The 15,223-nt window shown below is 50.4% G+C and overlaps 2 protein-coding genes across 3 annotated transcripts in view; both read left to right on the forward strand.

Annotated features, from left to right (window-relative positions):
* Positions 1-1,558, forward strand: part of Slc13a3 (solute carrier family 13 member 3) — a 60,506-nt gene extending 58,948 nt beyond the window's left edge. For both annotated transcript variants that reach the window (XM_041670025.1, XM_041670026.1), the window contains one exon: positions 54-1,558. In XM_041670025.1, the coding sequence (XP_041525959.1) occupies positions 54-230 (177 nt within the window). In that variant the 3' untranslated portion in view covers positions 231-1,558. The remainder of the gene's footprint in view (positions 1-53) is intronic.
* Positions 1,559-12,502: 10,944 nt separating this feature from the next.
* Positions 12,503-14,869, forward strand: LOC121460341 (osteoclast stimulatory transmembrane protein). The gene is made up of 2 exons (XM_041670688.1): positions 12,503-13,585; positions 14,426-14,869. The coding sequence occupies exons 1-2, from the start codon at positions 12,503-12,505 to the stop codon at positions 14,867-14,869; spliced, it is 1,527 nt and encodes a 508-aa protein (XP_041526622.1).
* Positions 14,870-15,223: the final 354 nt, after the last annotated feature.

A 15,223-nucleotide genomic window follows, 5' to 3' on the forward strand; every position in this document is an offset into this window, starting at 1 on the left:
ACCTGCTTCTGAGGGCCTGTGCTGTTGTTCTGCTCACTCGGTTTCCACTGCAGGTGCGGACCGGCCTCCTGATGAACCTCATGGGCGTCCTGCTGCTCAGCCTGGCCATGAACACCTGGGCACAGACCATCTTCCAGCTGGGTACCTTCCCAGACTGGGCCAACACCCACTCTGCCAACGTCACCGCCCTGCCACCCACCTTGACCAACAGCACAGTTCAAATCCTTTGAGCTCTGCTGGGGACTTCCCTTTGTGCTGGGCCTTCCCCAAGGGCTGTTGCTGTCACTTGCTGCTAGGACCCTACAAGCTGATCGAGCAATTCTTTTCTGTAATCTGACTGGAGGCAGCAAGCAAGGATGCATGCCCTCCAGTGGTCCACTCGGGCCTCAAGCTCACTGTCTGCGGCACTTTCTCTCTCTTTCTCGTGCATCGCAACACCAGCTGTCGCCTGGATCTGCTGCCTGAGGAAGAGGCTTTTCTCACGAAGCTGGTCTATGGTCAGGGTGCAGGCACGTCCACTTCAGCCATGAGGGACAAACCTGAAATGGCTTTTGTCTTGCACACCTGGGGTCGGGGGCTATCCCTGCCTATGGCTGCCACTGGCTTTAGGTCTCTGAAGACATCACCACTCTGCTGGGGGAGGCATTATGGCTACAAATCTAGGCCAGATATTACAGCTGTTTACTGCAGACTGGATTCTGCCCTTTTCTGTTTAGCCATCTCCTCCTGTAGACAACCAGCAGTTGGAGGTTGTCTTTCATTCCCTGAGGCGGAGGGAGGACACAGGCCTCCGGGAGTCTCTTCACTGCCTCTCCAGTCCCCCAAGCAACATCATGGGAGGTTTGAGAAACCCTAGCTCAAGTGTCTACCCAAGATGCTTAGGGTTCTCTTTCCTCATCTGATTCCCTTAGGCCAAAGCTCTAGGTCAAGCCCTGCTAGGCCCTCATTATCAATCTAGGACCCTCCCATCTGCGGTCCTTGGGCTCTGTGGCTGCAGGCCGCCAGCTGTTTCTTACCCTCACAGCTGGGTTTGGCCTCTCAACTCCCACCCCACAATGGTCAATATGTCTAAATTGCGAAGGTCACAGTCTTTAGGGGGTGAGAGAAAAATCTGAAGATCAGTCAAGGCCTTGAAGAAAACTATGGCATGTCTGTAGATGGAGACCCCAAGATAGCCTGCCAGCAGAGGCTGGAGCCAGGAAGCAGGCAGTTGCTGTTCTTACTCCCAGATCAAGCTTCGGGCATCCTGTGAACAGCGCAGGGTGGGGACAGCCGAGGGCAGAGCCTTCACTGTCTTCTGAGGGTGGGCATCCCAGGGATGGACGCTTTCTGATAAGGCACAAATGAGTCAGAGTTCTTTCCCAGAGCAGATGGGCCCCTGAGCTGGAGGTGATACTACCAGACTGAATCAGCTCCAGATCTCCAGGGATGGATGATGGTGTCCCTCGGGGGATAGGGACAGACCACACACCAAAAAGCCCACAGCCTTGTGACTACAAGATTCACGATTTCTGATACTGCTGATCAAAAATGCACTCAAATAAAGAATGTTGGTCAAAACCGGATTTGATGATTCTTGGTCTCTCAAAACAAAACCCCTGATTCCTGGCCTAGAACTTCTGCAAAACTGACTTCCGGCTTGCCTTTCTGCACGGTCTCCCCTATGCACACTCATACTTCAGCAGCTGTCAGGCTGCTGGGGTGTTTATTTTTTACGTTTTACTCTTTTGTTTTGGTTTTTCAAGACAGGATTTCTCAGTGTAACAGCCCTGGCTGTCCTGGAACTCACTCTGTGGACCAGCCATCCTCTAACTCACAGAGATCCCCCTGCCTCTGCCTCCCAGAGTTCTGGAACTAAAGGCGTGTGCCACCACTCCCCAGGACATTTAGTTTGTTGTTCATCACACTCCTCACCTTGTACAGTATAAACAAAAGCCACTCTCTGGCTCCCTGATGGGACTCCAATGTCTGAGCCAGGTGCTGGCTGGCACACAGCCAGCGCTCAGTAAGTACTTGACCCATGAACTGACCAAAGATTTGAACATGCCCCCCATCCTTTCTTTACTCCTTGGCTTGGTCCACTCAATAGGCACTTAACCCGTGATGTGCTGACTCAAATGTAGAAGAAAGAGCAAGCGGTGGGGCCATAGACATAGATCCAATGAGTGACAGTCATCATTGAAGAGGCCACATGATGGGCTGACACAGGCTGTGGGTTTCAGGCGAATTTCTCTGAGGAGGTGGCAATGGGTTGAAGCCGGGCACAATGACTGGACACTCGTAGCTCTGTGGAAAGGAGAATATGGGGGTGGTGGGGAGTCTGGAGGAGGATGGAACAATGACCTCAGGTTCTGGGCTATCAACTGGGCCTTGAATGTCCAACTTCTGTCCCTCCCAGTGTCAGCTGTCCTTACCTCTCCCGTTGACTAGTCTCCAGGGCGTCACTGATCCCCTATACTGACTGGCTGTGCACAGGGCCCTGACAGAGGCACTCACCACAGTGGTGTGGGAACAGGGAAGACTGAGTCACACGAAATGCACCAGTGAAGTAATAAGGGCGACGGTGAGGCTGCGTCCCCAACACCCCAGCCGCCTGCCCGGCTAGCTTATGCCCCAAAATAATTACACAGACACTGTATTCTTTTAAGCACTGGTTGGCCCTTTAGCTCTAGCACTTACAGGCTAATTCTCACATCCCGATCAACCCATCTCTAATAATCTGTGAGAACCGGTCTTACTGGGAAGATTCTAGCCTAGTCCATCCTGGGTCGGAGCTTCATGCCGGGAGCGGGGCATGGCGTCTCTCTCAGGCGTCTGCTCGTGAGAGGAAAGCTGTCGAGACTCTGACCTCACTTCCTCTTCCTCCCAGTGTTCTGTCCTGTTTTCTCCTCCTACCTATCCTCTAACCAATAAAATGGGCCAGGGCAGTGCCTTTATTAGCCAATGACCTTCCTCCATCATTTCCCCTTTTTCGGTTTAAACAAAAAAAAGGCTTTAACATAGCAAAATTACATATAACAAAACAGTTATCAAGTAAAAGTTACAATAATCTTTATCATAACTAAGGAAAACTATAACTATAACTAACTATTCTTAACTCCATCAAAGACTCCAGAAAGATATATTACCTAAGTAAACAAGAACTAAGAAACTTAGTTCTAGAAATGACAAAGACATCTCGCTGCCTGGACAGTCACCCAAAGTTCTTTTGTACCGTTGGGGCATCCATCTTCAGCCTTCAGGCCCATGGTATCCAGCAGACATTTCCATAAAGCAGGAAAATTCAAAGTCAGTTCAGTCACTATCTGTTGTGTCCTGCAGAATGTCTCGCAGACTCTTTCAAAATGAATCAGGAACCCCAAAAGATCATCTCACCTTAGGCAAGTTCAGTAGTCCTCTCTCTGCGGGTTCTCTGTGTCCAGTTTATGCAATAGTCCAGGCAAGAGCAGTTTCTTGCCCAAATGGCTATCAAACTCCATAAGGTGCCTCTTCGATGCCCATCTTCCTCTTGAAGTAGATTGGTGCTGCCAGGAGCAGACGTGTCTCATTGTCATGAAAAGTCCTATTCTGTAATCTTTGAAAGACATGAAGAATGTCTATCTAAAATATATCTCTATATATCTAGAAAATCTAATTAACATGACTACAAGCTTTACTATTATCGATGATTATCCATTAACAACCTATATTTCTTAATTATACAGTACATATTTAAATGAACTACACAATCACAATACCTTAATCAAAATCAGAAACACTTATACATATAACAAAACTGACCTTAAATCTCTGTCAATAAAGCAAAATCTATACTAATGCAAATTATTCATACCTATATCATATCCCCCTTTAAATGTAAAAGAACATTTATAAACATTTTTTGGGAATATGGGCGCAGTTATTTCTCTCCAAACTGCTTCCTGCTGAATGGGGGCGTCGTTAATTAGGTCTTTCATGGTATAACCTGTGTGCTAGTTTTATCTCAGTTGGCAGTTGAGCGAAGCAATTTTCTGAAGGCGTGCACAGGAACCATTCAGGAGGACGTGGTCCATCATACCAAATCAGAGTAGAAGAAATGAACAGCGTCTCATCCTCTGTGAAAACAAAATAAGAAACTCCTTTCCAAAGTATCATATCCTTAGATCCAAATTCATAATATCTATGTTGGATTAGTTCAGCAGTATTTATAAATAAATATCTTTTAGCATCTGTTTCTCCTTCCTCAGCATTTAAACAATTCAAAGAGAGCATAATAGCATACAGTATCAAAAGTCTCTGTGTATTTTCCATCTTTGTACGCTTTATTTTAACCTCTATTTTGTTTATTTTTACTTTCAACTCTTTGCTTTTTGAGACAGGTTCTCTGTATCTTTGACCTGAAGTAACTCTGTAGACCAGGCTGTCTTTGAACTCTCAGAGATCAGCCTGTCTCTGCCTCCCAGGCATTTGGGATTAAAGGTGTAAACTACTACACCTTGAACTCACAGAGATCTGTTTGTCTCTGCCTTCTAGGCACTGGGATTAAAGGCGTGTGCTACTACACACAACAACTCTCTTCCTTTTTTTGTTTTTTACTTTAAGAACTTCAACTTTTAGTCTGCATATATTTTTAACACACTTTAAACCATTCAGAAATTTTTCTCTGTCTTTGAATCTCTCTTTACTGTATATCTCTCTTTTTCTGACCACATGAATCTTTAATTCACCAAGCGATCTCAGTAGGACTAAAGGCGTGGCTTTGCCAGCTAGATCCAGTCCATTCCTTAGCTTTCCAACCTCATGGCTGAGGTACTGGCTGTAGCCATGTTTACTGCTATAACTCTATGGCATTTCAAGGTCCCTGCCAGCAAGCGAGCTTCAGCAGCCTGTGCTCGCAAACCGCACAAACTGCCTGCATAAAAGAGTCAGAGTTTGTCCTGGCAGGACAGCTCAGAAAGCCGGCATTTTTAAACGGCGCAGCTTTTTTCCTGCTACGGCTGAAAACCGAAAAGCATGCGTTCAGCTTTTCGTCAACAACACCGTTTAAGTGTTTCGTGGCAGGACCTCTTAATGAGCTGCAGGCTTTGCAGCTAAAGCTGAGTCAGGAAGCCTCTCTTAGATGAGAGCGCTGGCTTGCCTCTAGCAAGCAGAGTAGAACCGAGAAATTGCTGCTACCAAGAAACCAGGCACAATGCTTTCATTTTGTTCTAGAATTACTTCCCAAGCTGTCTCAGGCTTAATGTGGAAGCAGCTGTCCACGTGGGCGCCATATGAAGTAATAAGGGCGACGGTGAGGCTGCGTCCCCAACACCCCAGCCGCCTGCCCGGCTAGCTTATGCCCCAAAATAATTACACAGACACTGTATTCTTTTAAGCACTGGTTGGCCCTTTAGCTCTAGCACTTACAGGCTAATTCTCACATCCCGATCAACCCATCTCTAATAATCTGTGAGAACCGGTCTTACTGGGAAGATTCTAGCCTAGTCCATCCTGGGTCGGAGCTTCATGCCGGGAGCGGGGCATGGCGTCTCTCTCAGGCGTCTGCTCGTGAGAGGAAAGCTGTCGAGACTCTGACCTCACTTCCTCTTCCTCCCAGTGTTCTGTCCTGTTTTCTCCTCCTACCTATCCTCTAACCAATAAAATGGGCCAGGGCAGTGCCTTTATTAGCCAATGACCTTCCTCCATCACACCAGGCTCCATCTGTGGCCTGCCAGGAGTGCCAGAAGTCAGGAAGGGCCAACAAGTCAATGCCAGCCTGGTTTGTCATCTACAGCGCCCGGTGACCCACCCAGCATGGCAGCCTTGGGACTGACTGGCTGATTTACACCTCGACCTTTGGGCAGAGCTCCGTGGAGGCCCCAGCATCTCAGCACCTCCCAGAACATGAGCAAAGGCCCTGTGGCATTGCTGGTGGCTGCCTAAACATGACAGAACTTGGTTAGGACAGGAATGACCCCAGTAGTCACTACCCCTCTGGGGTCCCTCTTCAGGTGACTGCCCAGGTCCCAGCCTGGACCTGGTAAGCAACTGCATTCAGAACAGGAGTTGAAGATCTTAGTTCTAATTTATTTAATGTTTTTGGCCTATGGTTTGTGGCTGACAGGAATTGTAGAGACTGAAATCTCAGCTGGTGAAGGCCGCTGCATCTCACTGAAGGGAAAAGAGAAGAAGATGTGTCTTAGGGGGCTCACAGCTGTGGAGACTTGGTGAAGCCCCCACCTGGCGGGATGAAGCACACAGGGACTAGCAAGCTGAGAGTGGAGAAAGAACGGCAGTTGGTATTAGAAGACCAGCATCTGCTGAAGACCCCACCCCTACCCCATCCCTTCTTCTCAGGCCCTCCCCTCACTGATTGGACCAGGCCTATCCCTATCCTGAGGGCCATTTTCTTTACCCCAAGCCATTGACCTCAGTGTTAATCTAATCAAAAACACCCTCACATTAACAGCCAGAATAATGTTGAACCACCACTGGTACTAAGACTTGGCCAAGTATGCACACACAATGCCACATGATCCACCAGAACACACAGAGCCTTCCTGTGGCCTTTCCAGGTCACTTCTGGGCACAGGGAAGGGAGGAGGAGTGGGGTGGAAGGAATAGACTCTACAGTCATGGCGCATAGCTCACCCTGTCAGAGTGCTCCCCAATCCCATGGCACATGACTCATCCTATCAGAGTGCTTCCCCCGCCACACAGAACATGGTTCACCCTATCAGAGTGCTCCCCAGCCCCACAACACATGGCTCACCCCATCAGACTGCTCCCCAGTCCCGCAGCACATGTCTCACCACGTCAGAATGCTCCCCAGCCCCACAACACATGGCTCACCCCATCAGACTGCTCCCCAGTCCTGCAGCACATGGCTCACCATGTCAGAGTGCTCCCCAGTCCCATATCAGTGCCTGCTAAGGCTTTCTTCTCTCTCCTTTGCCTCCAGTTAGACACTTGTCACCAAACTTCAGTGTCAGGAATAACACCTCTGAATGTGGGTTTCTATCTTTCTTGGGAAACAAAATGCTAAGCTGGGTGTGGTGGTGCACACCTGTCTTCCTAGGGCTTGGGAGACTGAGGCTGCCATTTGTCCACCTATCATTTAGGTCACAGCTTGAGGGACTCCCCTCGGGTACTTGTAGTGATACAAAAATAAATATAAACTATCCTGTCATGCTCTTGTGTATTTCTTACATGCTAAGCAGATCATATCTGGGATACATTCAGTGGGACAAATACTTTATTATAAGGGATTTCAGGGCGGGCAAGATGGCCTAGCAGGTAAAGGTGCTTGCTGCAAAACTTTCTGACCTGAGTTCAATCCCTAGGACCCATACAGTGGAAAGATAAAACTAACTCTTCAGATTGTTCTTGGACACACACATGCATTATTAATGGTTTCTGGTTTTTTGGTTTTGATTTTTTTTACTTTGAGACAGAGTTTCTCTGTAGCTTTGGAGCCTGTCCTGGAACTAGCTCTTGTAGACCAGGCCTGCCTCTGCCTCACGAGTGCTGGGATTAAAGGTGTGCGCCACCACTACCCTGCTGGTTTTCAGTTTTTACTTTGTTACCAGAAACAACTTCTATGGCTCTTGCTGGTGGCTCCCATTCTGATTCTGTTAGGTTGTCTCTGGTAAGATGTGTGTGTGTGTGTGTGTGTGTGTGTGTCCATGTCCGTGTGCATATGGGTGCACTAATGTGAGTGCCTGTAGGCCAGAGACAACCCTCAGCAGCTGTCCCCTGACCACACTAAACTTCAAGACACAGTTCAGTCAGGCTAGCCAGCCAGCAAGCTCCAGGCACCCCACTGTTTCCACCTGCCCAGGTTGGACTATGAGTGTATGTCACCATTGCTGGCTGCCTTTTCTCCATGGATTCTGGGGCTGGTACTCAGGTTCTTGTGCTTACACAGCAAAGACGTTAGAGTTTGAGACATCGCCACAGCCTGCTGGGAAGGTTACAGCCACCTGGGCGTTCTCAGCCATGTGTGCTGCGGCCACCTTCTCCCCCCTTTGCTAAAAAGCACCAGGACACAAAGCACTGTGGGGCTGTGAGTTGAGTGGCCCCGGGAACCAGGACACAACACGGGCTGTGAGTTGAGTGGCCCTGGGAATAGCCGAAGACTCTCTACTTCCTCTTCATCTCGTGCCTCTGATTCCTTTAAGATTAAACTCCCACACCCAGCTCAGCCCTGTTGACTTCTGGTGACTCAAGCCCCTCTGGATGCTGTGGGCCTTGAGGCCAGGCCAGCCCTGCCTGAGTAGAGGTGACGATGCACGTTTTCCAAAAGAACCCCCAAATATCTCCTGCCTTTTGCGCCCCAGGCTCTGTGCTCCAGCTCCCCTTCAGTCACCTGGGGCTTCCCCAAATGGTCTCTGTTTCCTAACCAACCAGCTACGGAGCTGGGCAGAGGCTGGCCATGATTTATGGGATGCAGTCCCAAACCCTGATGAGACCCAAGCTGGGGTGTGGAGATGGGGTTGGGGGTTATGGAGAACATCTGGCCTGAGCAGTCAAGTCTGAGCAGCCTGGATTTCACCCAGGCAAGGCTGAAACCCAGAGGGAAGGGTTTATGGTGTGAACATTTATGTACTGCCTGCTGAACACTTTGTATTTCCAAACCCATGGAATAGGTGCTTTGTTCTCACGTAGCAGATGCTGCCGAGACTTCAGAGAGGAACAGCCCTAGCTCAAGGTCACATAGCACAACGTGTGGAAGCCTGCATTTGCAGGTAGATCTGTTGTCTCTACAAAGAGGCCAGCTGAATAGCTCCTTGAAGCCCACTAGACAGCAGAGGACCCAAGCCTCCTATAAGACTGGCCAGCAATATAAAAGTGTTAATGTCTCTCGGCCCCCGTTCCGTGTGTGTGTGTGTGTGTGTGTCTGTCTGTCTGTCTGTCTGCTCCCTCTCTTCCCTTCCCTGTTTACTATTTCCTTCTTTCCTGGCTTTACAACCTTGGTCATTTTGGCACCGAATTGTGAGTGTCCCATGGAGAATGCTGGTACCCAGGCAACTTGATGTGAACTCTAGGAGAGTTGCAGCCCCATAACACCTGAGGATTGACAGCTTCTGGGCTCTACTGTGTGCCAAAACTTTTCTTGGGCATGGGTGGGAGTGGATGAGTGAAGGCTCCTGGCTTCCTGGAGGGGTTCACTGCTTTCTGAAGCTTTGGTCGTAGGTGTCTCCCTCAATTATGTACTAGGGAAGTCCCTTTCCCTATCAGGCCTGAGCTCATGACTCAGCAGGATATCCTTATAAGGGACGCTGGCTGGCTGGCAGCTCTGTTCTTTGTGTATGTGTGGTGGTGGTGGTGGTGGGGAATTCCCATGACAGAGGAGGCCTCTTGGGTGCAGTCCTGGTATAGACAGTGATGGGGGACTGGTGCTAGGGAGAAGTCTCTGCATGCCAGGTGGGGATGGACTGGAGTTACCCCCCAATCACCACAGGGACTCGTGCAACTATTGAGCACCTACAGTTTTCAGTACAGGCTGCATTTATTATTCTCTTTCCGTGTCTGTACGTGGTGGCTAAGAACAGCACAGTGTGGCCTTAGCGGGTCCCTGTGGGTCTCCTGCGGGCTTTCATCCCCAGAATCAAGGATTGGGTTTTTCTGGGAGGCCTAACTATGGGAGGAGGGACAGGAAAGCAGAGTGGAGCTCTTAGTCTGGTGTTACTGTGAATGAGCTGCATGGTTTCCCTGAACCTCAGTTTCTTCCTCCAAGAAATAGGCTAATTCTACCTTCCTTCCCTCAGGATCACAGGCAATGCTCGGAAAATATGTCTCCTCTCACCCTCCTCCTCCTCCCACCCCTGGCGTCTCCTGACTGCCATTCAAGAGAGGATGAGACAGCTGGTCCAGCCCCCAAGAGTTGGGCCCCTGGCTGGGCAGGATGAGGCAGCAAGGAGGGTCTGATTAAAGGGACGAAAGCAGAAGCTACCAGACGATCCCAACACTTCCTCTCCACCCGCCATGGCTGTCGCGGCAGCTGCCTGAACTCAGCTCTCAAAGACCATGGGGGACAACAGAGGAGCCGTGGAACACCTCATCAGGTTGGGGTAGGTTCAGGGATTGGGACACAAGGGGCACGGGCAAGAAAAGTCAGCAGCCCCTTGAAACGGGCATTAACTCCGGTCTCAAGTCTTCCCCCTCACCGGCTGAGACCACCAATGAGCCCTCCCCTTTCTGGCCTCGGTTTCCTCCTTGTCAGATGGAAACAACAGCCATGGCTGTAAGGCTGTGCGGGAACAGAACAAGAGGGGTGTGCAGAGGATGCTGTTCAGAGAGAAAGCTATGACACTCCCTGCCACTGATAATACCCGGCTGACTGAGCACCTGACATAGCTTCCGGTTCTTAAAAGCATTTATGCTCCTTGACATTATTTCACTTCCCCATTCCCAAACGAATCAAGCTGTGTGTAGTGTGTAGTATGTATGTCTTTGGGGGCCAGGAAGGGGGTACAGGGGTTGAAGACTCCCGGGTGTGCAGCAGTGACAAGCGCCTATAGGGGGCGCACTCCTACGTAAAGCCCTGGAGGCAGTGGATGGGTGTCCAGTTCCACCCAGCCACCTGCAGCAAAGACAGCAGTGATAAACCAGATGTCCGTGTTTCATATCTGACCTGTAACAGGAATTCTAACTGGTCTCAATAATAAAAACCCAGAGTCAGATATAGGGGTTAAAGCTGAAGGTTAGAGAAGCAGAGCGGCCAGCCTCTAGAGAGTTCTTCATCTCTACCAATGCTCAGACCAAAGGGGCGATCCCGTCCTCAGACTGTCTGCCTTTCAGAGTGCCCTTTCCTCAGACTGCCTTGAGCTCCTGTCTCCTCCCACCTTGTATTCCTCCCTCCACCTGTTCATATCTCTCCTGCCTCCACCTCCCTAGTGCTGAGATTAAAGGTGTGATCCCAAGTACTGGGATCACCTTTGTGTGAACGCTGTTTCTCTTATAGACTGGATCAATTTCGTGTAGCTCAGGGTGGCCTTGAACTAACAGAGATTCATCTGTCCCCTGACTCCTGAGATTAAAAGTGTGTGCCACCACTGCCTGGCCTCTAGTGGCTTAGCTCTGTACTCTGATCTTCAGGCAAGCTTTACTTGTTAAAATACAAACAAAATGTTGCCACACTGACCCCTAAATCCAGCTGTGTTGTAACTTCCTTTCTGCTGTCACTAGTGTGAGCGCCTAGGAGGTCAGAGTCAGTCTGCTTCTCTTACTGCCGCGTCTCCAACGCTAAGCTCACAGTAATCGCTGAACAGATATTCGTTGAGGGCTGGAGAGACAACTCACTCAGTAAAGTGCCTGCTGCACAAGTGTGAGGACCTGATGCCAATGCCAGAATGCATGCGAAAAAGCAAGGCGTGAGAGAACGCACCCGTGAACCCAGCTCTGGCTGCAAGCCCAGCTCTGGGGAAGTGGAGACAGCTCCCTAAGGCTTGCTGGTCAGCCATTTAGTTAAATTGGTGAGCACCGGGCCAGTGAGAGACTCACCTCAGAAAAACGTGGTGGTGGGCCCGTGAGACATCTCAGCCAGTAAAGTGCCGACACCAAGTCAGAGAGCCAAGTTCAGTCCTTAAAACCCACGTGATAGAAGGCAAGAAACAGATACTGGAAGTAAATCATCCTGTGACTCTTACAAGTTGTCCTCTGATGTCTATACACATGCACACATGCACACATGCACACATAAGCAAAGACATACATACACAGAGGCATGCAAGCACCCACAAACCCCCACATACCCACATGTGCACACCTCCATGCATGCACACACATGCATACACATGTACACACATGTACACATGCACACACCTGTACACACATGCACACACATGCACACACCTATACACACATGCACACATGCACACACCTGTACACACATGCACACACCCGTACACACATGCACACACATGCACACACCTGTACACACATGCACACACATGCACACACCTGTACATACCTGTACACACATGCACACACCTGTACACACATGCGCACACATGCACAGAGGCATGTAAGCATGTGCACACAAAATTAAAATGTAATGAAGAAATCGAGGTGGAGAATGAATGATGTTGACATGCAGACACACATGTGTAATACACAGTAAATAAAAAATAAATAAATGTGATTAATATAGGGCTGATTGAAGAGAAAAGGTCCCCAAGAGACCAACTGGTACCTTTCCTTGCCTGTAAATGATGGAGGTGACACTGAGATCTGTAAAGAACATGAATGGGACCAACAGTGAGTCACACGGACTGTGGGGGAAGGGAATCATTCTCTCTTCTTGCTACGTTCTGTCTTTCAGCCATGTTTATTCCCCCTCCACAACTTACCTGCTGCTCTCAGAGCCTGCAACCATGGCCCCAGTCTAGACACCCAGCCCCACATTCTCAAGTATTGGAGACATTAGGTTTTTGACTGACAACCCTGTAAAGACTTCCTGGGCAAAGCTCTGATTGGTTCCGCCCCCATAGGTGGAATACCTCTGATTGATCTATCTGAAGGTGTGCCTGTCCCTGTGACTATGAGAGTAGGTTCTGCCAGCAACCTGGCTGGTGGAACACCACCCCCTCCTGACACAGAGTTCCCCTATTTCCTTGTGTACAGATGGAAATTCTGGCGTTTGGGGATCTACAAGGCGCTTGCCCCGCTGCAGACTGCCTGGAAAGCCTTCTCGCGGCCCCTCCCAACCAGCTGCAGCGAACTTCTGACACAGCTGCTCCTGTGTGCTTCCCTGGCCAGCGTCATCGCAGGCCTGCTTCATCACTGGCTGGTCTCTTCACAGCTTTATCCTCAGGGACCCCCTGCCCTGGTGACCACTGTCTGTGGGCTCCTGGTCTTCCTGAACCTGAGCCTGGTGCCCCCCATCCGCTGCCTGTTTGCACTCAGTGTGCCTACCCTGGGCTCCGAGCAGGGCCGCCAGTTACTCCTGTCCTACAGTGTAGCCAACCTGGCTGTTGCCGTGGTGCCCAATGTCTTAGCCAACCTGGGTGCAGCCGTACAAGTGCTGAGCTGTGTTACTGAGGGCTCGTTGGAGAGTCTGCTTAATACCACTTACCAGCTGGGCCTGGCATCCCAGGCGCTGGGCCCAGCAAGCCAAGCAGGCAGTCGGAGCCTGGCGTTTGAGGCACAGGGCAACAGCTCAGCCTTCCGCCTTCACATGCATATGGCCGCTCAGCAGATCCAGGAGGACTTCTCCGGCCTGGAATTCCTGACCCAGGCAGCACTGGGGACTCAGCGGGTGGTCACCGGGCTGTTTATGCTGGGCCTCCTAGGCGAGTCCGCCTGGTACCTTCACCGCTACCTCACTGACCTGCGCTTCGATAATATCTATGCCACCCGGCAGCTGGTTCAGCAGCTGGCCCAGGCTGGTGCCACACATCTGCTGGCCTCTCCACCTCCCTGGCTGCTCCACGCAGCCCAGCCAAAGCTGTCGCATGAGGAATTGCTGAGCTGTCTTCTCAGGCTGGGGCTACTGGCACTGCTCCTAGTCGCTACAGCTGTGACAGCGGCCACAGACTATGGGGCCTTCCTCTTGGCGCAGGCAGCTGTGACCTGGGCTCAGAAGTTGCCCACCATCCCCGTAACTCTCACGGTCAAGTATGACGTAAGTACGCGGAGGGGGCTGCTCTCGGAATTATTCAGGTGGGCGGAGTCTGTTCAGTCCCGGGCTTTGGTCTATGTTTGCTGGCTTGAGTCATCATCTTGGGACATGCCTGGGAGTCATAGGCAGATGGTGTGGAGGCACGGAGAAGAAGAAAACAGAAATGGAACATAGGAAGGGGCCAGGGCAAGGTGCGGCTCCCAGCCACCCCCCAGGGACTGCTTTCTCCAGCGTGGCCCCACCTCCTACTTTTTCACCTCCTTCCCACAAGGCCTTTGTGCTGTAGACCCATCAACCAATCAAATCATTGGTTAGTACAGAGCCCCCATGATCTGATCCCCCCCCCCAAGATCTGTGACCCTCACAGATACACCCAGAGTGTACGTTGCTAACCGTTAATTCTATCAAGCTGATGAGACCGTCATAACACCAAAGCGTTGATTGGTGGGACTTATTTTTCTCTAAAGATAGGTCTTCACTATGTAGTCTTGAGTGACCTAAAACTCGATAAAGCAGACCAGGCTGGCCTCAAAACCACAGAGCTCCACCCACCTCTGCCTTCTCAGTGCTGAGATCAAAGGAGTGGGCTACCACCTTGGTGTACACAGTAAGTGGGTGGAACCCAGGGCTTCCTGCATGCTAGGCAGTCACTCTACCGTCTGAGTCATTGATACATCCCCAACTTTAAAAGTTTTCTCCAAAATACTTTGGGTAACATTTGTGAGGGGCCCCTTTGCTGGCTACTGATTTATAGTTGTCGTGCCTTTGACCCATTCTGTAGATGGCAGAGATAGGGACTGGCCCGATGGCGCCTCAGACTCAATCCTTTTCTCTGTTTTGAAGGCCTCATATAAACTCCTAGGTTTCATCTTCTTCATCCTCAACCAGCCTCCCGTGGAGAGCAAGTTTGCCTCAGCACAGCACTCCTTCCAGTGGGAGCTATACTCCATACCCCACGACTGCCACCTACCTCAGGCTCAACCGCCCCGAGTCAGGGCCGCACTGACCGCAGGTGCCCTGCAGCTGTTAGCAGGTGCCACCTTATTGCTGCAGGCCTATGCTTGGCGCCTGAGGCATGCCATCGCTGCCTCCTTCTTTCCTGTCCAGGAAGCCAGGAGAGTTAGCCACTTGCAGGGCCGGCTCCAGAGGAGACAAGATCGGAGTGACCACCTAGACAAACAGGCCTGCGCCACGGGCACCTGGAGACCCAGGGAGCCCAAGCAGGGGACGAGAGCTCCAGAGTCACAGGGGCTTAAGTTGCTTGACTCCTCTTTGGTCTCCATTTGACCTTGGGTAGAACATTGCCCACCTCAGATCCTCGATTTTCTTATCTACATAATGATGGTGCAATCTGCTTTTTCACGTGACATGTGCGCAAAATCGTGGCGAGTGGAAGGCCTGGAGGAGCCGGCAAGGTGCGGTTACAGCCTAGGTCTTGAAAGTTTGGGGCGGATCAGGATAGTCCAGTTCCTTCAGCTCCAGGGAGATTGCCCTGATAACATCCACGTGGAGATTCTGCTTGTGGACTCACCTCAGCACTCCTCCGACTTAGAAGCCTCTAAATCCTCAGAAATTACAGTTATCGGAAAGTTTGAGTTTGTAAATAAGTATAATTATTAAATATAAGAAAAAAACCGTTTT

This window comes from Microtus oregoni, unplaced genomic scaffold (genome assembly GCF_018167655.1).
Source record: "Microtus oregoni isolate MIOR12 unplaced genomic scaffold, Mior012 000020F_ref0000438, whole genome shotgun sequence".
In the NCBI taxonomy this organism is placed as follows: domain Eukaryota; kingdom Metazoa; phylum Chordata; class Mammalia; order Rodentia; family Cricetidae; genus Microtus; species Microtus oregoni.

Bases quoted from the DNA above. Each gene is read 5' to 3' on its own strand.
- LOC121460341 (XM_041670688.1), top strand. From the start codon at position 12,503: ATGAGAGTAGGTTCTGCCAGCAACCTGGCTGGTGGAACACCACCCCCT. The intron at 13,586-14,425 runs GTAAGTACGCGG...TCTGTTTTGAAG, and splicing joins CTCTCACGGTCAAGTATGAC to GCCTCATATAAACTCCTAGG.